At 38.7% G+C, this 17,428-nt stretch overlaps 1 protein-coding gene across 1 annotated transcript in view; it reads left to right on the top strand.

Moving 5' to 3' along the window:
- GALNT2 (polypeptide N-acetylgalactosaminyltransferase 2) overlaps nucleotides 1-12,197 on the top strand; it is a 93,274-nt gene extending 81,077 nt beyond the window's left edge. The window contains exons 12-16 of the mRNA XM_080342213.1: nucleotides 3,879-3,971; nucleotides 4,168-4,251; nucleotides 6,056-6,182; nucleotides 9,697-9,816; nucleotides 11,094-12,197. Coding sequence (XP_080198339.1) covers nucleotides 3,879-3,971; nucleotides 4,168-4,251; nucleotides 6,056-6,182; nucleotides 9,697-9,816; nucleotides 11,094-11,249 — 580 coding nt within the window. The 3' untranslated portion in view covers nucleotides 11,250-12,197. The remainder of the gene's footprint in view (nucleotides 1-3,878; nucleotides 3,972-4,167; nucleotides 4,252-6,055; nucleotides 6,183-9,696; nucleotides 9,817-11,093) is intronic.
- The last annotated feature ends 5,231 nt before the right edge of the window (nucleotides 12,198-17,428 follow it).

Below are 17,428 nucleotides of genomic sequence, written 5' to 3'. Positions count from 1 at the left end.
ATTCTGAAAACTTTGTGTTTATTTTGTTTTAAAGAAAGCTTTATTTTCAGAACTATCTCATACATCTGTATTTTATAGAAAGTTTCATCATTCACTAAGAGCCAGAATATGTTAAGGTACAAATATATTTTGCTTGCTTTTTGTTAATATATGATCAGTATGTGATATGCAAATAATTATGTAGAGTGATTCTGGCACTTGTGCCAGTCTGGCAGCTTTATTCTATATCATATTTGCCTTTCCTGTGCTATGTTTAAAATGCCTTTTCTATAGACCTAAGAAACTGCAGTATTAAGAGCTTAGATAAACATGCCTGTTGATAAAACGTGCAGCAGTAGCTGAAATACTGAGCTATTTCCTTAGTTTCTCCTCTATAGAATGAAAATAGCAATTCTGATTTCGTAGTGGATTTTAAGTGATATGGGTGAATGTATTGCATAAATATATGGTGGGTGTTTTGACCAAGGCTCTGTCAGTTGTAGCTGAAGAATCACTGTAGGTTTTGGTTTAAAGAATTGGACTTGATACTCAGGGCTGAGGAAGTAAAAGTCTCAGCTAAAGGTTCTGTGAGCTAAGAGCTGCAAATAAAATTGTTTGTCCTTGAAGGAGTATGAAGCCCAGACTCTATTTGACATAAAGCAGCGCAGAGAGCGCAGATGTACTTGAATTCATGTTCTAAGCTGCTGATATATTTGGACTTGTGTTTCACCTTAGACTGAGGAACCGCCTTAGGGTGTAATTCTTCTTTTCCACATTAGTTACGCCACCAAGGTGACTCCAAAGAATTTAATAGTTTGATAAAATAAAGTCATTGTGCTGTCTTCCAGTAGTTATAGTAGGGATTTTTGTGGTCCTCTGTTCTTTGGGATCTATATTTGATGCTACAGTGAAAAATGAATAATAGTACTTATGGGAAAACAAAAGCTACCAATGAAATATCCTCTCTTAATACATCATATCTTTATTCCAGTATTTATAGTTTGCATCAGAAGGACAGAAAGGTCTACCAGCTAAACTGTATTAATTATGTAGGCTTAGGACACAACTGGTTTAGTTTCATGGTAGATTTTAAAATGACAATGTCATAAGAAGGAGCATGGTTAATAAAAATAAATTGTGTAGTTTTTCCACTCCTCTGCTACTTTTCTGTCATTGGGCTGTTCTGAATATGCTGCTTTTCTTATGTAAATAGGTGCTTAAACATAATTCAGCTGAAAAGTAGGAAGAAAGGGAAAAAGGTGTGGCTGTATGTACAGCAGACATCAGAAGTGCATCATCTTAGCAGGGGCTTAGGATTCTGTGTTCGTACTGGAATTATAGGTTTTGAATTTTGTTGTGAAGTCAAATCATCATTGTGATTTGATCATTTACATGTCCTGACAATTAATAGGACAGGTTTTTTAAAGTCACATTGTGTTTTCCGGTCATTTGTGTCCAAAATAAGTTTGAAAAGAGATCCAATGTGTACTTGAGTGGTGAGGATAGATGAGGCCTGCAAACTACTGGTGTCTTGGGTACTTAGATCCCTTTCTAGATTTACTTTTCTCTGCAAGTGGTTAATGACCTGTGTCCTTAGCTGTCCAGATGTCTCAAATTCTGAAATGCCATTAACATTCTATGTTCCATTGAAATTATTTTTGAATTGACCTAGAAAAGTTGCATGTCACTTGAAAGCAGGCTTGACAAGTTGCCATATGTTTGAAGTTTTCTCCTCAGTCAGCTTTCTTGGGTGTCAAACCAATATAACAGAATGCCTTAATATCCATTTGAGCAACGACAGAATGAGAAACCTGAGGTAATGGGATACCTTGTAATACAGATATTACCAGATATATGTAGGACCACGGTGCGAAGAAATGTGGTGCCTGGGATCTGTGCTGGTCTGGCAGTCGGGACTTGTTTAGCTTATAGCATCATCTCTCCTGTGACTGTGTGCAGTTTGTTCTGGAGTGCTCTGGGTAAGCACCCTGGTTTCAGCTGACTAGGCAGTATGCACTGCTTTTTGGCAGCCAAATAAATTGGTGGCTCTGGATGAGAGACTTGGAGTCCTGTTTCAGGAGAGGGTAGACCACATCCTGGCTGTGTGGCGTGGGCAGAGACAGCTTGTGTCTGGCAGGATTTGTTAGACCAGTGCACATGGCCTTAATATACCACTTCAGACAAACTGATAAACCTTGCAGACCTTCATCTGCTCCATGCAAAGCTGCCTCTGATCGCTCACTGATGGGTTTCATTAGCTGTAACTCAGCATTAAGTGCTGGGTGTACCATGTTCCTCAGTTCCCTGCCTTCTTGAGGGTTTTATTAGTTTAGGAGTTTCTCAGCATCTATATAGTTTCCATATTCCTGTCGCATTCATCCTGACCTGTTCTTCCTCAAGGATGGGGAAGCATGATGCAGGAATGGATTCTGGCCTTGAAAGTGCCTTTGGAGTCATTAAATTCGGGCAAACTGAACATCTCCGCTCCAACCACCAAAACCTGTTTGGCCTGTGGGCAGCCAAGCTGGTTGCTGAGCAAATGGGGGCAGGTGCCGGGTGGCTGCCTGGCACTCACATGGGCCTGAGGGCCTGCAGGCGAAGATAAACTCAGACAGCTTTCTGATCTGGATTGATTGGGATGTTGCTTACAGATAATTTAAAGGAATCTTTGCAAGGAAAAATCAGTCCTCAAACAACAAAAAAATTGAGCTCTGCCTCGTGTTGTGTTTTTTTCTTCCCCACATCCTTCCTTCTCAGTGACCTGCGAAAAGAACTTGCTTTATCTTGACTATTTTTTGTCTTTTGAATAGGCAAATCCAGTTAAGTTATTGGCTTGACTTAGTTTGCTCCACTTGCTTTAGATGAATTTACTGCCAAATGTAAAATAAGCTTCAGAGCATGGCAGTTGCAAGTGAAATAAAACTTAATTTTCTAAGCCTAAAATTACAATAGAAGTAAATGAGTTTTACATGGAAGCCAGGGGACAGAAAAAGGCTTTACCCTCTTGCAGTCCAGAAGGAGACTTAAAGGCACCAATTACATAAATACAGGAATTTTAGTTAGAGATATGTTTGATTAGAAGTAAAGAATTTGGGTTAGTGTTTTTCACATTTATTGCTATAATTAATCTCTCAGATTTTAAAACATTAAAAATATTTTCTGATTACTGGTTCTCCTCTGTTACCTCAGCTGTAGCAGACTTGCTTGGTTCGTAGCCTTAAATGTCATGACAACTTATGTCTTTTTGGAACTTTCAGTACCCTGTTGGTAGGGATATGGAAGACTGAAAATAAAACTTACCTATGTTAGCATATCTGTTTTCAGAAAGGTAAAAGACATTCTTAAATATTGCCAGTTGTTGAGACTTTTATGTTTCCAATTAGCTTGCTTATCCAGGTTGAATACTCACTGAATTTGGCTTCTCTCAACTGATTCTGATTAAAAAAAAAAAAAGCCAACAAAAAGCCATGAAAACCCAACCAACTAAACAAAATAAAGCAATAAAACAACCAGCCAAACAGAAACAAACACAAAGAACAACAAACCAACCAACAACAACAAAAAACAACGAACAAGCAAACAAACCCCACAGTAATACTGAATAATTTCCATTAAGTTTGCAGAAAGAACTCCAAGATGTGTATTAAATTCTGTATGAAAACCTGAAGCAGTGATGAGTGTGGAAAAAGACATAACTGAAATCAATGCATTTAGAATGAAATTTATGTTACTCTAATGCTTTTCTATTGCTTGGGTCTTTAGCAGGGAATCTTCTGCCTGGCTTGAGGCAGCTGATTGTGTAGTACTAGGAAGGATTACAATCATCCCAAGGGTAACTGACATGGTTTAATTGCAGCTAGTTAAAATATAACCTATGTATTTCATATGATTGTCTCTAGAAATACACGCAGGGCGGCAGAAGTCTGGATGGATGAGTATAAAAATTTCTATTACGCAGCAGTGCCTTCAGCCAGGAATGTACCTTATGGCAAGTAAGTTGCAAGTGCTTCTTTGCCCTATTCATTTATTCTTCATGAGACAGCACCTCCCAAGGTGATAGTAGTGCTAGCTCTCGTGTTATGTCTTGGAGATATAGTTCTACTGTTCTTGATTTTTCTGTGTATTCTTTAACATGTATGAAGACAGCAGCCTGACTTTAAAAATGACTCCTTTTTTTTTCTCCTCTAGTATTCAGAGCCGAATGGAACTCAGAAAGAGACTTAGCTGCAAACCCTTCAAGTGGTATCTTGAAAATGTTTATCCTGAGTTACGGTGAGTTTTAGCTGGGTTAGAGATAGTGTCGAGTTCTCTTTTTTGCCCTCCCCAGAAATCATAGGGTTTTTTTTCTCCTTTCTTGGATGTAAATGATATTTTTAAATTTAGTTGTGAAAGCAATGCCTCACATGTGCTTATTTGCTTTTGGTTTTTGTTAGCTCTGTTCCTAAAGAGCCATTTTTCCCTAGTAAGCTGCTTTTTCTACTTACTGCAACTGCAGCAGCAGAAATTTTACAAAAGAGGGTCCAAAGGACCCAACTCATCTGAGCCTGAAGTTAGTCTCCTACACAAGCTGTTTGCTCAGAAGTGCACTGCTCTGTATCCTGTTGTCATCCCTTCAAAGCTTTTGTCTTCATCTGAGCACACACCTGGTCGAGTGAAGGGACTGAATCTCAGTACAGTCCAAGTACCAGGAGGCAGCAGACCAGAGGCTCTTGTGTTTGGTAGACAAGAGTAGATGCCAAAGACTCTTAAGATGCGGAGTCTTCTGCTGTTTCTGTCTCTTGTTCCCTGTCACTGCATAGTCATTAACTTTTAGGGGGGTATGAGAAGGAGGAAATGAGGGGTAACATTGCTAACAGTTTCTGTAACATGAACGCATTGGAGCTAATGAAAAATCCTCAAAGAGAAACACTTTTTGAAAGGATAAAAAGGGTTTTTTTCAATAACCTGTTAGTAAGTATGTTTGTCAGATCTGAGTCTATAAACTAGTTTGTCTGCTGTCAACCTGATATTGGTAGCGTGATGGAAAGATACGGTGTGGCTTATAAGAATATATATATTTTTTTTTTTTTTTTTTCCTTGGGGGCACTTCATGTCAGTAGAATCAGGTAACTGCTAGTGGCATACAGGCTGGAATGCAAAAGCACCAGCCATTACAGCCATAGTGAAACATGTACGGAAATACACATACTAAAGAGTCTCATAAACCATGATGATGCTGAGGAAGTTATTCTTTATTTTCTCTTAAAAGTGTCAGAGGATATTTATTTTTGCTTAATTTGTCAGAAAAAATATGTCTTGCAGGCTCTCCTGGAAAATGTATTGCCATAAGCATTACTTCAATGTAATGTCATCTTACTCTGTATTCTCTCATGTGCTCATTCTCCTGGGTTGAATTATTATACTCAGATTATAGTCAGAAGTTTTAAAAGGAAGTAATGTGTACTTGCTTTACTGTTTGGCATGAACTCATAGACTGTACCTCACAACTGTACTTTGTTGAATGGCTTTGCCTAGCTGTTTCTATACTGTATCAGTGTACTTTATATGCAACCATTAGAAAATAGGTATCAGCAAAACACTGATATATATATATATATATATATATATATATATATAATTTTTAAAAAAATTCCTAACCCTTTTACTAACACCTCAGTAAAAACAGTCTGAGAAAAATGTATTATGTCTCATTTCTGCCACAAACTAGCTTGACTGACAAAGAGGGCTTGATGGCCTTAACTGATAGCATTAAGCTCGAGTGACCTTAAATTATGATGTTAAGTCATCTTTAATTTGCTTTTTGTGCTGACTTTGTATGTTCATCTTCATTCTCTGGTACAAGTGTATTTCTATTCTGTCCTAAGCTTGCAAATTTACTCATGTTTGATCAGTTCATGATCAGATAATTGCCTTCTCTCCTCAGATGATGATTGAGATTTCCAGATAGTAGTCATCATTCATCTTAAATCCGTCATTTTAAAAATACTCTGAGTAAAGACAAGGAGATAAGAAAGAAAAGGGGAAAAAAAAATAATAAAGAAACTGAATTAAGCAGATATTTCTGGTTTTATTTTAGGGTACCTGATCATCAAGATATAGCTTTTGGGGCTTTGCAGCAGGGTACCAATTGCCTTGACACTTTGGGCCATTTTGCAGATGGTGTTGTTGGAGTTTATGAATGTCATAATGCTGGTGGAAACCAGGTCTGTATGCCATTTTTTTTTTTTCCACAGTATGTGATCTTTAAAAAAAAAATCAAAAAGTGAAACTTTTAAACTCGAGCAGGTATTGTGTACTGGTGATAGGAAGATGAACACAAATCAGCAGGTCTGTTATTATAACAGATTAGCTAAATAACTTCTCCCTCAAACATAATTTTGCATTTTCAGGATTGGAATCTGACCCAAGAGATTAATTCAGTGTGCATCAGATTATCCCTTTCCTTTGTGTCTTTTAATATTTGCTTTTATACTAGAGGCCCGTAACTTTCTTCCCATGAGTTTTTTTTCAGTGAATTATTGTGTCTGATTTTTTTGGAGGGGTTATTTTCACCTAAGAAAAGGGTTGTATAAAGCATACGCTATAAGGTCAGCAAAACAGAAGAATGCTTTCCTGTGATGCCTTATTAGTAATTTCCAGTTTGCAGTAGTAGAGTATAAAAAGAAAAATCTGTCTTAAATCCCTGTTTGGCTCTTCTAGAAAACAGAGGTGCTTAAATATCGTCATCTATTCATTCACAATAAAGGGAGTGTTTCAACAAATCCTGTATAATCCTATTCTTAAATGAGTTAAATCTGCAAATTAGAGCATAAATTATTTCAAAGCATCTATTTATGCAGTTGTGACGTAGTTATCATTCACAAAATATAGGCATAGGTGCTCATTGTTTTGTGTGCTGCTTTGTCACTAAATTATTTCCAGAATCAACCTGACTATAAATCAAATGTAAGATTTGACAGATGGTGTGAACTGTGGGATTGTCATATGCAGGGACAGAAGTTGGACTTGATGATCGTTCCAACTCAGGACATTCTATGATTAATGCTTCAAGTACCTCTGTTAAAATAGAGGGCTGACCAATTACAAATCTGCTGTTGAATGAGTATCAGAATTTTGCTCGATCTGCTTAAAATTAAAAGGGGAAAACCCTAAAATTGGACAAAGTCTAAAATTAAGAAGTTACTGTCTGAAAGATGAATCATGTTGATTTGAATGCATTGACATTATATATGTGATATATGCCTCTCTTCCCTATCATTAAAGAGAATGTATCTGGGGAGGCTTTTTCTATTACCTTTATGAAACTATGCTCCTTTTCTGAACACCATGAGCAGAATTTGTATTGAGTTGGAGGGAACGACCAACATGGGAGAAGAGGGATAGGAAACAAACCGGAGTCTTTATATCTTTACTATCTGTTTTTCACCTGTTCTTATCAAAGGGGCTGGGGGAAGTTGGGATTAAGAGTACTCAGATGTAGGCTGTGGAGACGATTTCCTATAATTTGAAGAGCGTACCCTGGGTTATGCTCAGCACAACTTAAATCCCATTTTGACTTAAATTTCACCCTTTATGTTTTTGCCCCCTGCCTCCCATCACAAGCTTGTAGAATTCAGTGACTGAAAAGATAGATGTGCACCTATAACAGGCTGAAGAAATTGTCATATATTTGACAATTATGTACAAATATGTAAGGTTCTGATAAGGAGCTAAAGGTAAAGCCAAATGCAAGTAGGTGCAAGGGGAAGGTTTCAAGTTAGTGGTGTTCTACTAACTTTATATTTCTGATTTATGACACAGGTTTTTTCATATGTCCTGATTGTAAATTGTTACATAGAGTTATCCTATTTCCAGCTTGTGCCATGAGCACATACACTGCTTGCAGTTTTTCTTCTGGTGTAGTGGAACTTGCTTGTCTCTATTATAGCTGGTCAGAGTTCCTCATCACTGGAGGCACATGGTGTTTCATACCATGCAGGTCGCTCATGTAGATGTCTCCAGCAGCAGACCTGGGAGCTCTTGTGAAGCAGTACCTTTGGCTTTTCGGTGTGCTGATTTCTTGCCTGATTTCTGCTGTCTGGGGCTGTCGCAGCCTTTTGATGGAAGGGTGAAAATGTATAAAGCAATATCTTAAAGGCTCTAACTTGCCCTGACTTCAGGGTTCTCAAACACAAGTTTTACCACTTCCCTGGTGGTATTTTCAACTGTCTCTGTTCAGTATAAATCTTATAAGGGGGTCATCTGTTTCAGGGGCATTTGTGATTCCTGATCAGCTCTGAAAATAACGTACCTAATTCCTTACGTTATTAAAAGTAACTCTTAATGATTCTTGTTGACATCTTATGAACTGGAGAGAATGGAGAAGGCAAGTAATTTTGATCTGAGATTAACATATTGAGAGTTGAAAGGAAAATTTTTCATCTTAAGGGTTTGGGAGGCTAATAAAGGGATAAGGAGTTGTCCTGCCTCTGCTTTGTTTTGCATAGATGTCGTTATTCATCTAATAGCTTGCTACCTGTATAACAGTGATAAAGTTTAAGTGCATGGGTTAGAAGTTCTGATTGTTTCATGTGGATCTGTTCTCAAAGGAATTTAATAATTAAGTGTGCTGAGTTTAAAAGAGGTTGTTCAATACAAAAATTTGGTTATTATGGTATCAGAAAATAATTTTTAAAAATGGGGAGGGTGTTATTAGCCATTTAATTTCCTTCTGAAACACTGCTTGCAAAATAACATTTAAATGTGGCCGGGCTTTGGCCTGTGTATCTAGGGTTTTGTATTATACAGCTCTGAGTCCTCTTTAGTTGCTGGAGAAAAGCTAATCATGCCATTTTAAGTCATGACAAGCATGATTTGGATGATTAGTGTGGCTTTAGTTGATAGATTAGCTTCCTTCCTAAAGGATAATTAGACAAATGAAGAGCAATCTGGATTCTGGAGACCAGACTCTGGGGAGAAAGGCACGGAGAGAATCTGAACATCAGCACAAGATCAGGCCCCACATAGGACACTGAGCTCAAACAAGCTGAGCAGCAGAACATACAGAATGGGGTTTTCTTTGCTCCCCAATTAAAAATTGCATATTTAAAGGAAATTCTGTTGTACGTCATGCCCTGGATAGGAAGTAATGCGCTCTCGCTGCCCGAGTTTGGCCTTCTTGTGTATTACTTTTTGGTGGTCTCTATCATATTAAGAACTACTGTTGCCTTGCTGTGGTACATGTGCTTTGGTTAGTGTGTGGATAGGGTGGCCAGTGATGATGCAGACCAAGCTTTTAGGGTTTTTATATTTATATTTATATATATATATAAATTTTATGTATAAATATATATTTTACATTTATATATAAATCTTTCCTACATAGAAGATATGGGGGGAGGGTGTAACACACACATACAGAGGTAAAAATACAACTGGACAAATACTTTAAACCTGAGGACGTGTGAGTACATGCTGTACTTGTGTAAAGCCAGCAGAGGGAGCAAACAGCCAGCCCAGCCCTGAGCACACTTGGGGATACTGAAGCGATTAGAATTGCTCTGTTTGAAAACTACTTTTTTTCTCTCCTGCTCTAAGGGAAGCAATGAACTGTTCTAATGCTCATACATACTATTTACAGGATTTTAACCTGTGCTTTAAATGCAGAGATAGCATGTGTACCTTCTGCATATGTTAGTACACACAATTTTGTACACTTTTTTTTCTTCATTTTTCTAGGAATGGGCCTTAACAAAGGACAAGTCAGTGAAACATATGGATTTGTGCCTTACTGTTGTGGACAGAGCACCTGGTTCACTAATAAAACTTCAGGGCTGTAGGGAAAACGACAGCAGACAGGTCAGTATGACGTGACTGCACATGAATGCAAAACAAGGACTGGAAATGGGAGTGCAGGAACCTGCACTGGCAATCTCGTCTTCTGTCTGTTCTGTTCTTCATTCTGTCTCGCTGTTGTTTGTGTGTGTGAAATTAGGCTGTGTGACATCCAGGCAGAGCAGCAGGAATGAGCTTGTGTACCGAGCTTTTCACAGATCAGCAGCAATCTTTTATGAACATAGAGAGTTTTTACCACAACAGTGGCCTTATGTAAAGGTTTCGTCCAACAGCATTGATGTGTAACAGTCTTCAACTGCTATGTCTGTTTTCTGAAATAGAATATATGTTCCACAATGTATTTTTGAAAGGTCTTATTCAGTGAAGTTTGAAGATTATGCAGACTGTGTTTCAGAAGAGTGTGGTTTGGCTTTCCTATTTTCAGCTGTGACCTGTTCATAACAGCAGAGGACTCCTTCAGTTCATTTTTATTAATGCAGCATTGCAACTTCATCTGTTTCCTATGCCTGAGGAAAATCACATTTGCAGAGTCATACCCTCTTTTTGATCTAGTCGTATAACAATTCATTTCTTTCTGCTAAGTCATCAGTTCAGATTGGCTGCCAGCTTCCTTGCTTTTCTACCTTGGTTTTTGCAGACAGAAAGCTAAAATGCTGTTCCTTGATGAAGGAAGAATATTCTTGCCGCTTTTCAGAAAAGGCAACTAAGGAAGCAAGATTTTCTTGATAAGGCTTAAAAGCACAGTATGTTGGAAATAAAACAGAAAAAACTTTTAACATACTGTATTTGGGATTTAGCCTATGCTTGGCATCACCTTGAGCTTCTGACAGCACAGATCGACTGCCTGTCTTCTGTGTAGTTGAAAGGTGTCTGACAGATTTCTGGATTTCTGTAAAGTTGTCTTTAGTAAATGTGCTACTTGATTCTCTACATTCGGAATTGTAGTGTTATGTGGACAGGTTTTGTGTTTGTTTTCTTTTTTCTTCAGACTAAAGGTTTCACATAGGTAATGTGGTATGACAGCATATTTGAGAAGTGCTGAAGTAGAAGAAAATGATTTGTTGTCTTCTGTATTTATTGCAGAGTGTTAGTTGAATGAACTGTTGTTTTGGCAAGGCTTGCTATAACCTCAAGGATCGCCTAAACTGCATACTGTTACTGCAGTTTTCACAGCTTTCCCAAGCACGAGCCAGGGAAGCCTATGGAGGCTTCAAAGGACAGGACGCAGAACTCGCCCTTTCCCTGCTTTTCCAGCTCAATAACTGTATTTTCTCTTGCAGAAATGGGAACAAATTGAAAGCAATTCTAAACTGAGGCACGTTGGCAGCAACCTCTGTCTAGACAGCCGAAACGCCAAGAATGGTGGTCTCACCGTTGAGATCTGCAGTCCTTCCTTGTCACAGCAGTGGAAATTCACACTTAATCTGCAGCAGTAGAAGGACTTAGAAGCAAAACGCTGTTTCAATTCATAGACGTTGGGCAAAGTTTTTATTGAATTACTGATGTATTTCTTAAAACTTTCCACGGAACTTATATACCTCAGTATTCCACCTTTATCTGAAAGTAGGAGAGTGCTGAAGCAGACACCAAGGATCCAGGGGGCTTGGAGCACTGCAAAGGTGTCACTGAACATGACCGCAGCACAATTCCTTCTTGGTGTGAAGACTTCAACAATTCCTTTCTGTCTTCAGTTATGTACTTGCACAGCAGATAATTAACTCTAGGAACAACTGATGTATGATAAAAAAAGGATCTGAAGAAACACCTGTGGGGAACAGTGTGGGAGGGAGGGTGGGAAAAATTACTAGGAGGTGGTCATTTGAAAAATCCATTTGCATAGAAGTCATGGTTTGTCATCTCCAGAAACACAAGTGTCATTTTGAAAGGTTTTTTTTTTTTTTTCTCCTGTGTGTACTTGGTAATTTGAATATGAACTTTTCTATGATGGACTATAAATATAAATATATAAAAGTATATATATTGTCAGCTCCCAACAATTTGTATGAGTTTTCATCACCCTATAATTATCAATGAAGTGATCAACATATGTATAACCAGAAACGGGAGGTGAGTGAAGCTTTATGAAGGTGCAGATTTTGTGCTGCTGAGTGTGATGTCCGTGCTAACACTGGATGCTTTTGCTTTGCAAACTGGATCTACTTCTTACTACTTTACCCTCACTGGAGATGATGAAGCTCAGGAGGAGAAAGAAAATAGCAGAAAAAGGCAATGCGTCTGCACAGGTGATTGCTCGGATTGTTTATTCCAACTTGGAAATTCATTACATGTGCTCTGCATAACGTTAAACTTGTACTTTATATTTGTGTTGATCATTTCTGTAGTACTTTGTCTTGAAAATACTTCCTCCTTTGTTACAAAATTATAGAAACAATGCAGATCTTTCATGCAGTCATGTGGGTTCAGCATAGCTTTATTCTGGGCCCTAATGAAAAGAAGTTGTCTTAAACTCCCCTTTTGAGTTGTAGAAGTAAGACAAAATAGTAATGTCACTGTTGACAGTACAAGATCTGAGTTTTGACTTGCAAGGATGAGCAGCTATGTAATATCTCTGAATTGCACTTGCTTAATTTATAGACCTACTACTGGGGAATTCTGTTTTGTTTCTGTAAATGGAGCTTTTGAATGGTTTCAGGCTTGGCTCTGGGAATCAGCCTGGATACCAGCAGACCCTATGTGTTTTTAATCTGAGAACCAGTGCATTTTGCAGCTTCAGTCCAGCTGAAGTCATTTTTGTATTTAAATAAGTGTCGAAGTTAACCCCAACTTTGACCTGTTCTTTCTTATGTTTGCATAGACTATATACTTTATTAAAAGCAAATGCTTCAATGAGCTTTTAAAATGAAAAGGTAAATAAGTACTAAAAAGCAAGATAGCATGGACAAAAATTAGTGCAGACATGCAGTGCCAGGATGTGGTTTTGGTAAGATGATGGATCTCGGAAAAATGTAACGGTTGATCCTAAGGAGATGAAAAACATGTGCTGTACTGCAGTATACTGGTACAGTTCCCCTCTTTCCTTGTTCCTGGAAGTAGAGTAGTTCCTGATTTTTCAGTTTCCGTTGGCTGCATCTACGTGTTAGGTGTACAAGTGGTACTTTTCTGGGCAAGATGGCTTTAACTGGGCCAGTTAATATGCCTGTGAATACCTTGTGTGTCTGAAGCCGACTTGCAAGTACCTGTGTACTTTTTGGATGGGGGCATTAATTCCAGTTTCTCCTACCCATCATGTGACTTTTTAAATGAATAATTAACACTTTTTTCTTCTTCACAATCCATTTTCTCCACAACTTGCCTGTTTTAGAGGCCATACAGTGGATAAATTATTTTTCAGCTTTTATTCTCCCCCTATCTATAGACTTCTAACCTAGCTCAGACCTTGAAGACCGTGATTCATAAACATAGCAGTAGATTTCTTCATATTCTTGAAAAATGAACACTGAAGTAAGGGCTCAGCAGCAAGTCAGTTGTTTGAGGTTTTGAGAAACAGAAATGAAAAGAAAAATCTCAGCCAGTCAGCTTCTAACTGTGGAGGTATTTGCAACTTCAATAGTAAGGGTAGTACTAAGTGAAATCAGCAGTTGCAACTCTGAATATTGACCTGCCTTTTATCTCTGAATCAGAATTGCTAGTAAAAAATCCATATTTCTCCTCTCATGTCTTTAATGTCAACTGCCATCATGTAACATAGGAATAGTTTCACTAATTCCCCATGGATACTGTGCATAGGGGGTTGAATATAGGAGCTGTATGTTGCTTTTCTTTGAAAGAACAGACAAGAAGTGGTATCCTTTTGTTACGTTTACATGACAGTGTGCCAAAGTTACTTACTGTGATCTTAGGGGTTTTTAATGTTCAAGAAATTCGCCCATTTGAAAGATAAAGTAAGAGCCCTTGAAGCAAGTTGTGATGGAGTCTCCTGAGAACTTTTCTTACCATCTTCAGAGCAAGAATGGTGATACTGTTTGTTTTGCAGATTTTCAAAACATAGTTTGGAAACTGTTTTTTCAGTTGGTTTGAAAAGTCTGCTGTACAGAGCTTGTACTTTGTTCATTTTATAGATGGAAACCATCCTTGAAAAATTGTTTAACTTAAATAAAGAAGAATGCTTTATAGATAAAGGTGTGGTGCTTAATATAATGGAGAAAAACCAAGAAGTCTGCCTGGAGCTTGTAAATTGAAGTAGTTTTCAAATGCTTCAGTTGACTTGGTTGTTTCGTAAAGTTCCCGTTCTAAAAGTGTGTTTATGTGAGTATGTATTTGCATTTATGAAAAGAGAATTCGTATTTGAATTAGTATGGTAACTTTGAGGAAATTGTGTTATTTTGGAAGCTGCTTTACCTTGAGGAGTGACTTGACACTGACAATACACTGCCGAGGCAGCCTCCTTCCTGCCCCATCAGGCCTGATCTTCTTGAGGCTTCCACTGTCCCTCTGCTGCCAGAGACAACTGTGCCGAGCAGGGCAGGGGCTCCTGCAGCGTGGAAGGACTCAAAGATAATGGGGTTGCCTGTCCTCATCTGCTCATGTTATATCTCTGCTCTGTATTGTGCATGGTAGTAATTCAGATGTCTGAGGTGCACTTGAAGCTACATCTTAAATACTCCATATTTATAACAAAAAAAGACTCTTTAACAAGAAGAAAGGTGTCTGGGGAGTCAAACACTTCACGGGTCTAGTTTAGAGAGCTTGCAAATGAACTTGCACTGGCACAGCTGGGGAAGGAGCAAATCCATAGCAAATCCTGAGCAGCTGTGAATCTGTGAGATCTGTCCGTGGGGCTGCAGGCAGGGCATGGGGCTCGATGGCAGCATCACCTGCCACAGGAGATGGTACGGTGCTCTCCAGGAGGGTGAAGGGGAAGGAGAATTAATGAAGTAAATAAAAACAAAGAATCTGCCGTCTGATGTTTTGTCCAGCTTCAGAGTTGCCTCAAGTCAGTTCCTGGGGCACATCCTTCTCTCCCACTCTCTGTGGCACACGGGACGAGGATCTTTGCTCCTGGTTTACGAAACTGAGCTTTACACTTAGCCCAAAGGATATGACCAGCTGGCATAACCTGCAGAAGCATTTATAGGAAATATTAAAACATTTCTGTATTGACAGGAACATTTTTACCTATCAGGCTATAGGAAAAGAATGTTCTTGGGTACAAACTTACTCCACCTGTGTGCCAGAAGTCAGTGACTAGTTGACATGTTTCAAAAAGTCTAAGTTAAATCAAGCAAATAGATCTTTATGGCTGGCAAAAATGAAATACCATGTCAAACTGCAGTGAGCAAAAGAAAAAAACCTTCCATTTGCAGATTGTATCTGAGAACTGAAGTGAGGATTCTCCATCTGAAATGCCCTTTGACAGCTATGGGCTGACAGGTAGTGCTCACAGATAATTAAAACAGGCTTCTGGCAGTAGAAGCTTTTAATCTAATTAAATGTTAAATGTAGAAGTATGTCTTCTATGTCTCTGCCTTGAGTCTTATGCATTTTCAGTGAGTACTCAGTAAGGTTCTTAGTATAAGTATTTGGACTGAATGAACCATCCAGCAGATTTTGCATTACTTCTCACCAAAACTCCATTGTTTCCTTTACCTTATATCCAAATAGATATGAAAAAGTCTCCCATTCAGTGTAGTTTCTTTGCTGGAATTTCAGGTCATGCTTTGTAGCTGGTTTCTCTGTATGGGTTTACTCTGCTTGCCTATCACTGCATAAAAATCAGATGTATTTATACCACATTTGTAAGGAAATGTTTCATTTTTCCTCTGTGGATTAAGTGAAACATATTTTAAGTCCAGATTTTTTCAAGAAGATGCCTGCGTGTGTTTGGAAAGGAAGCTAAATATTGGGAGAGATTGAAAGGCTGAAATCTGCTTGAGGTAAGGACTGTTGTCTTAAGATAGGTCCTATAGACCATTGTCCAGTTCCTGCCCAAATGCTACTGCCATAACCTTAGCTATTTTAAAATGTTATATTTTTGTATACAAATGCCAATGTCTACTTTGACTTACTTAGATGTCTATTAAATGCAGAAAATCTACAAAATTTATGTAGTCCTCATCCAGCCTGAAATACAGTGAATAATTTCATAGCAAGAGTTTGTTAGAGAAGACTCCAGCAAGAGGCTTGTTCCTGTAGAGAATGATTCCAAATTAATAGAAACCACTAAAAAAAATAGTCTGGCATAATAAACCATGATTACAGAATGAGCACAAATGTCAGGGTAGCATCTTTTGTCAGACTGCACATTTTATTTACGGCTTAACATCCACTAGCTATTTTAAGATATGCTAGTAATCAAGCTTAAAAATTGGCAATAAAGACAGTCCACAGATGTTCTCTCTGTACAGCCCTCCAAAGGTTGTCTGAATGGGTGCAAAATACCCTTTTGATTTGATTTGATTTCTTGCAGCACAGCAGCGTGTTGTTGCTCTGTATGCAGGAAGAGGGACCCATTTGATATAAAGTCGCTAGTTCTATCCAGCAGATGTTTTCAATCCAAGGGTTTCTTGGGTTTGGTTGTTGTTGTTGGGGGGTGGGGGTAGTGTTGTTGGATTTCTTTTTTGTTGTTTTGTGTGTGTGGTTTAGCTTTTCTTGGTTTTTTGTGTTGTTTTATATGGGTTTTTTTAAATTAAAAAGGATCTGGAAGTAGCAAACAGCTGTTTTTTCTGCCATACCTGTATCAGTGGACCCTGCCTTTCCTCCCTTGTGCTGGCAGCGGGGCCTGTTCCATTAGACAAGTCCATAAAGCATCAGGACAATATTAACTTTTTTTCTATCTGTCTTGGAGAGCTCAGTTGGCTTTTTGAAGGGTTTAGAACGCTGGAGCTGGCACAGAGAGGGTGGCAGAGTTTCACAACCAAAAGTAGGTGAGGGGGATGATGTTGGACTTCCCCCCTCTAGCATCAGTGAAACAGAAAAGCAGTTTTCCCATCCTGTGGAGCAGCAGGACCCAGCACCTGCTTACAGTATTGTCCCTCCCTGCTCATCTCTGTGAGCCTTGGGGCACGGTTTTGTCACTGTCCTGTGCTGGTCTGTGAGCCAGCAGCAGCTGGAAGGAGCATGAGGAGCGGCTGGTGGTGGCAGTGAGCTGGTGTGGGACGTGAGGAAGGCTGGAGAAAAAAAAGTTACGTTCAGTAGCTGGAAACTGGTTGAGCTTGGCGTAACTAGGCCATAAAATAAAGCCTCTTGTTTTCATGAGAGCGCCTGGGCTATGTTCTATTTTGTTTTCCAGTTGAGATGCCTTTAATAATAATAATAACTATTACTGCTTATACCAAAAGAGCTTTATTGCTGATACCTGAGTCTTAGCCCCGTGGTGCCTGTAGCGGCGAGAGAGGAGGGAGTTAGTTTTTAAATTGCATCAAACTCTCCGTTTCAACATCAAGCTAATGTTTGATAGGGACATCCCTACTTGGAAGGGACGTAACACTTTGGTTTAGACAATCTTGAGAAAGAAAATACTCCATTGTGTATGCAGTTTGTGTTTTGTGTGGTATGGCCCAAACCATACTGGTGTTAGGCTCTGCCAGCTGGCTTCAGAACTGTATGAAGGCATCGGTTTTGCTTTTCCTATTGAATGAGTTATTTGGGAGAGGGT

Source organism: Nesoenas mayeri (assembly GCF_963082525.1).
Source record: "Nesoenas mayeri genome assembly, chromosome: 3".
Taxonomy (NCBI): Eukaryota; Metazoa; Chordata; class Aves; order Columbiformes; family Columbidae; genus Nesoenas; species Nesoenas mayeri.
This window is presented reverse-complemented; position numbering and strand designations above follow the sequence as displayed.